Source organism: Hibiscus syriacus, unplaced genomic scaffold, assembly GCF_006381635.1.
Source record: "Hibiscus syriacus cultivar Baekdansim isolate YM2019G1 unplaced genomic scaffold, ASM638163v2 tig00110007_pilon, whole genome shotgun sequence".
In the NCBI taxonomy this organism is placed as follows: domain Eukaryota; kingdom Viridiplantae; phylum Streptophyta; class Magnoliopsida; order Malvales; family Malvaceae; genus Hibiscus; species Hibiscus syriacus.
The window spans coordinates 1,964,434-1,970,096 of record NW_024062559.1 but is presented as its reverse complement, the minus strand read 5'-3'; the positions used below and the strand labels follow the sequence as shown (position 1 = coordinate 1,970,096).

Sequence of the window (5,663 nt, the reverse complement as noted above, 5' to 3'; positions counted from 1 at the left end):
TAGAACGAACTTCCATTGACTTAGGTTTGAGCGTAAATTTAATACCAAAATCCATATTTTTAAAACTAGAATGGTATTTCACTTACCGACCACATTTATTCTATAGTTATCTGATCGGTCTTATGTGCGTCCTGAGGGCATAATAGAAGATGTCACTGTAAAGGTGGAAATTTCGTATTTCCAGTTGATTTCCTCATGACTGTGAAGCTGATGAAAACGTACTTATCATCTGTGGATAACCCTTCTTGGCCACTGGACGAATCTTAATAGATTACTAGAAAGGAGAGTTCACGATGCGGGTATGAGAGCAAAGCGTCACAATCAATGTCTTCAATTCCATGATATATGTGGACAATTCAGAAGAATACCAATGCATTAGAGACATAGACTCAATAAAGGAAGAAGAAAAGGCAAATCTTAGCTAAGATGAATTTTTAAATATAGATGAATACAACACTTTGTGCCATGACTTGATGTCTATGACACATAAACATGAAAATGGTGGCCCAGGAATTTTTTTTTCCAGAAGATGATTATGATAACTGTGGACTTGGCAACAGTTGTTTGAATAAAACACTAAACGGGTTCTCTGCCAATGACACCAAAGCAGATTATGAAGGAGAATCAGAGGAACAATCTTGTTTCCTTCATGCTAGACCATATATGAAATTTGAACCCTTAGATTTCAATGAAGTTAGTCCCCCAAAACCATTATTACAATATGCACCCACATTTGAACTTAAAATTTTACCATCGCTTTTGAAATACGCCTACCTAGGTAGTAATGAGACTTTACCTGTGATAATTTCTATCAGTCTATCCTCTGAATAGGAGAATAGCTTGTTAAATGTTTTGTCATATTAAAAAAAAGCTCTCGGATGTACCATGGCATATTTGAAGAAAATCAACCCTATCATATGCATATACAAAATCAACTTAGAAGACAGTCATAACACTTCAGTGGAACCACAAAGAAGACTCAACCCGATCATGAAAAGGCACAAAATCAACTTAGAAGACAGTCATAACACTTCAGTGGAACCACAAAGAAGACTCAACCCGATCATGAAAAAGGTAGTCATGAAGGAAATCATAAAATGGTTAGATGCGAGAGTGATTTATCCAATATCCAATCATGGGTTAGTCTAGTGCAGTGCATGCCAAAGAAAGGTGGTATGACATGGTCAAAAATGAAAATGATGAGCTTTTAAGTACTAGAATAGTTACGGGGTGGCGAATATGCATGGACTATAGGAAGCTAAATAGAGCCACAAAGAAAGATTGTTTTCCTCTTCATTTTATTGACCAGATGCTTGATAGGCTACAGGAAATACTACTTCCTTGATGGATGTTTAGGATACAATCAAATAGCCATAGCACCGAAGGATCATGAGAAGACTACTTTCACATGTCTATATGGTACCTATGCATTTAGAAGAATGTTGTTTGGGCTATGTAACACTCCAACAACCTTTCAGTGATGTATGATGGTCATTTTATCGGACATGGTGGAAGAATGCATGGAAATATTTATGGATGACTTCTCCGTCTCAGGTGATGATTTCAACTGATGCCTCTAAAACTTATCTAAAGTACTGAAATAATGTGAAGAAACCAACCTAGTACTAAATTGGGAGAAATGTCATTTTATGGTAACCGAGGGAATAGTGTTGGGTCACAAAATTTCTTTTCAAGGCATTGAATTTGATAAAGCCAAGGTGGAAGTAATTGAAAATCTACCTCCACCCACCAATGTGAAAGGCATAAGCAGTTTTCTTAGATATGCAGGATTCTACAGGCAGTTCATAAACGATTTTTCTCAAATCCTTAAAACCTTTGTGTCTCTTGCTTCAACAAAATCAACCATTTATATTTAATGATTATTGTTTAACTTCTTTTACAGATTTTTAGAAAAACCTTTCAGCAGCACTAATTGTTCCACCAGACTGGAATGAACCTTTCGTGCTCATGTGCGATGCTAGTGAATATGTAGTTGTAACAGTGTTAGGGCAACGAAAAAGTAAACTCTTTCATGATATCTATTATGCTAGTCGTACTCTTAATGATGCACAAGTAAACTATACCACAACTGAAAAAGAATTTCTTGCAAGTAGTATTTACATTCGATAAGTTTAGGCCATATCTCATAGGCACTAAAGTTATTGTGCATACGGATCATTCTGCCACTAAATATTTGATCAATAAGAAAGATGCAAAACCTAGACTAATCATATGGATATTATTACTACAAGAGTTTGATTTAGAGGTAAAGGATAGAAAGGGTACGAAAAACCAAGTAGTAGATCACCTGTCTAGACTAGAAAACAAAATTAATTGTCACAACATGAAAGATATCCAAGAGGATTTCCCTGATGAGAAAATTTTATTTATCACGGCTGTGCCGTGGTATGCTGACATATTCAACTTTCTTGTTAGTGGTATTGTACCTCCAGATTGTCTAGCTAAGGCAAGAAAAAGTTCAGACATGATGTGCAACATTATTACTGGGATGAACTGTTCCTATTCAAGCAATGTAGAGACCAAATAATTAGGAGATGTGTCCCAGAAGAAGAACACAGAGAAATTATACTTCAATGCCACTTATCATTGTGTGGAGGACATTTTGGTGGGATGAGAACAGCGGTGAAGGTCTTCAATCCAATTTATATTGACCTACCTAGTTCAAAGATGCACACAAATTCTACAAGACGTGCGGTAGTTGCCAACGACTAGGGAACATATCAAAGAGACATGAGATGCCATGACAAAACATTCTGGAGGTAGAACTCTTCAACGTATGAGGATAGATTTCATGGGACCCTTTCCCACATCTTTTGGTGATCTATACATACTCTTGGAAGTAGACTATGTGTCCAAATGGGTGGAAGCCATATCAACACCTAAAAATGACTCTAAAACCGTGCTGCAATTCTTGCACAAGATCATATTCACATGTTTTGGAACACCACGAGCTATCATCAATGATGGAGGCACACACTTTGACAATAAATTAATTGCCAAGGCACTGAAAAGATATAGAGTACGACATTGGATAGCCATGGCAATCGCCCCCAGACTAATGGACAAGTTGAAGTCTCTAATCGGGAAATCAAACAGATCCTTGAGAAAGTGGTCAACCCAATCCGAAAGCACTAGTCACCAAAGCTAGATGAAACACTATGGGCCTATCACACAACATTTAAGACACCTCTAGGAATGCCCCCATTCAAACTCGTCTACGGTAAGGAGTGCCATTTGCCTATTGAACTTGAATATAAAGTTTATTGGGCCATCAAGAAATTGAACATGGATGCTCAGCTTGCTGGAGAAAGAAGACTCATGGAGCTGAACAAAATGGATGAATTCAGAGCTCAAGCTTACAAAAATGCATGCATATACAAAAAAAAAAACAAAACGATGGGATGACAGAAACATTGTGCCTAGGAAATTTTATTCCGGACAACAAGTGATGCTCTGTAATTCACGACTCAAATTATTTCCAGGCAAGCTAAAATCAAGATGGTCAAGACAATTCATCGTACATCAAGTCCATAACAATGAAGCAATAGAAATCAAGAATCGAGATGATGGATCCATTTTCAAAGTGAATGGCCAGAGACGAAAGGAATACAAAGGAGCACCAGTCATGCGCGATAAATAGGCATCAACAGCACATGATGCCCAAGAGTTTGCCTTACTTACCTGAACAATATTCGGTTCCTCGGTAAAGAAAATATGAAGTTTATGCATAAATAAATCAAGTTATTTTATGCACTAGTTATTTGTTTCACTTTATTTTTGTTCTTTTTTTATTGTTGGCATGCAAGGTACACGTGGCAGCATGGGGTGAGAATTCACGCATGAAAGGAAGAGAAACCCTATAGCAAAGAAGGTTTTGGCGATAATTGTAAAGAATGAAAGTTATTTTCCCTCTTTATGTTAAATCAAATATTGAGCCATTAATGTCATATCTTTTCCCCTCTCATTTTGACAAAATTGCCCCGAAGAAACCACCCATTAACTTTCCAGAAAACCACTTACACTCCAACTTCCTCATCGTGTACATCTTTTTCTCTCTTTCAAAAAAATTTTCCCTTCAAAATTTCTCCCTCCTCGCTGCCTCGAAAAACACACTATAACAACAAGTATCATGGCAAGATCAAATAAAACTCCACCCCAGCAGTAGGATTTGAGCGTTTCCAAATGGCTTAAGCCAAGGCACGGTTCAAGAACCTCCAAAAAAAGTAAGTATACTTGGAGGATGGTTTTGTTTTTCCATCAGAAAGTGATGAACTATTCAAACCAGAAATGATGGATGTGGTTAGGAAACATAAATGGGAGAAATTTTCTTAGCATCCTAAAGCCGTAGAACTGTTAATGGTTCAGGAATTTTACACCCATTTTGAAGCCCCATCCCAACACACCGTTTATGTAAGAGGGAAACTCATTTGGTTTTCCACTTCAACACTCAACTGATATTTCAAGTTGGGAAAAGTGGAGGATCAACACAAAAAGTTTGTGGCTGAGGCGAACCAAGAAACTTATAGTAGATTACTTGAAGACCTTTGTTTCGGATGGGAAAATTCAAGGGAAGAGCACGGACAAGAAAGCGGGTAGATCGTTGAGCCCTTAAACTGGTGGTGAAGTTGTGGAATCACTTTCTCAAAGGCAAGCTAATGCCAACTTCCAACAACACGACCGTTCTAGTGAAAAGATTGATGATATTACATTCGATAATCTATGAGCGAGCGATTAAAGTTGAAGAACTTATCTTCAAACAAATCCACGAATGCGTAAAATGAAACAGAAGTAATCTTTTATTTCCTAACTTGATAACTGCTATGTGCAGGAAAAATAAGGTCCCCGAGGAACCATTTGAGGACTTTATCAAATCCAAGGAGGGAATCACCAAGAAGAAAGTGCCAGAGTTAATGAGTTTTGATGACAATGCCCTGTATGAAGGTCTGGAGAGAGGAGCCAAATTTGTTGCCATGGCCAGAATGGCGGCAGTGGTCATATACACGTGAGAAAAACTTGAGAAGATAGAGTTTCTGGAAAATCACATGGAGATCTTCTTTGGCTACGTCAGAGCAAGGGATGCACAATTCAACACCTTTTTCAATGAGCTGCTCTCAATCACCAACGGAGACCTACACCCGCCCCCAATGTTATCCTAAAAAATAATACTAGCGGGGATACATTCAATTCCTCGACACAAAATGTTCCCCCAGAAATACCCACAGACGTTCCTCCATTGGCCACTCATGTCTCGCCCATACCAGAAGAAGGTCACGGTGACACAGATGAATTCCTCAGCTACACATTTTCTAATTCAGAAAACACTCAGGAGATTCCACCTGAATTCTTTGTTGATGAAGATTTCACTCCAGTCCCTACTCAACTTACACCCGAGTAAGCACCATAACAATCCCTCGTCCTTCAAACAATGCCAATTCCTGAAACAGCTCATGCCAGACTCCAGCTCGTGCATAACCCACTCAAGCTGAAGAACAACATACACCAACACGAGCCCCAAGCGCTGGCGAGCCGTGTCCTTCAGCCATCTCCCTAACAATTATAGCAGCAGATACGGGATCAGAAAGTCCCCCTCCTCCAAAACGACGCAGAACGCGTGCGTTCAGTCAAGCCACCCTACCACAGTA

General features: G+C 38.7%; 1 protein-coding gene across 1 annotated transcript; it reads left to right on the top strand.

The window, feature by feature from the left end:
• Positions 1 to 2,761: 2,761 nt before the first annotated feature.
• Positions 2,762 to 5,027, top strand: LOC120212219. Its single transcript, XM_039210603.1, has 2 exons — positions 2,762 to 3,132; positions 4,850 to 5,027. Exons 1-2 carry the CDS (start codon positions 2,762 to 2,764, stop codon positions 5,025 to 5,027), a joined length of 549 nt encoding a protein of 182 aa, XP_039066534.1.
• The last annotated feature ends 636 nt before the right edge of the window (positions 5,028 to 5,663 follow it).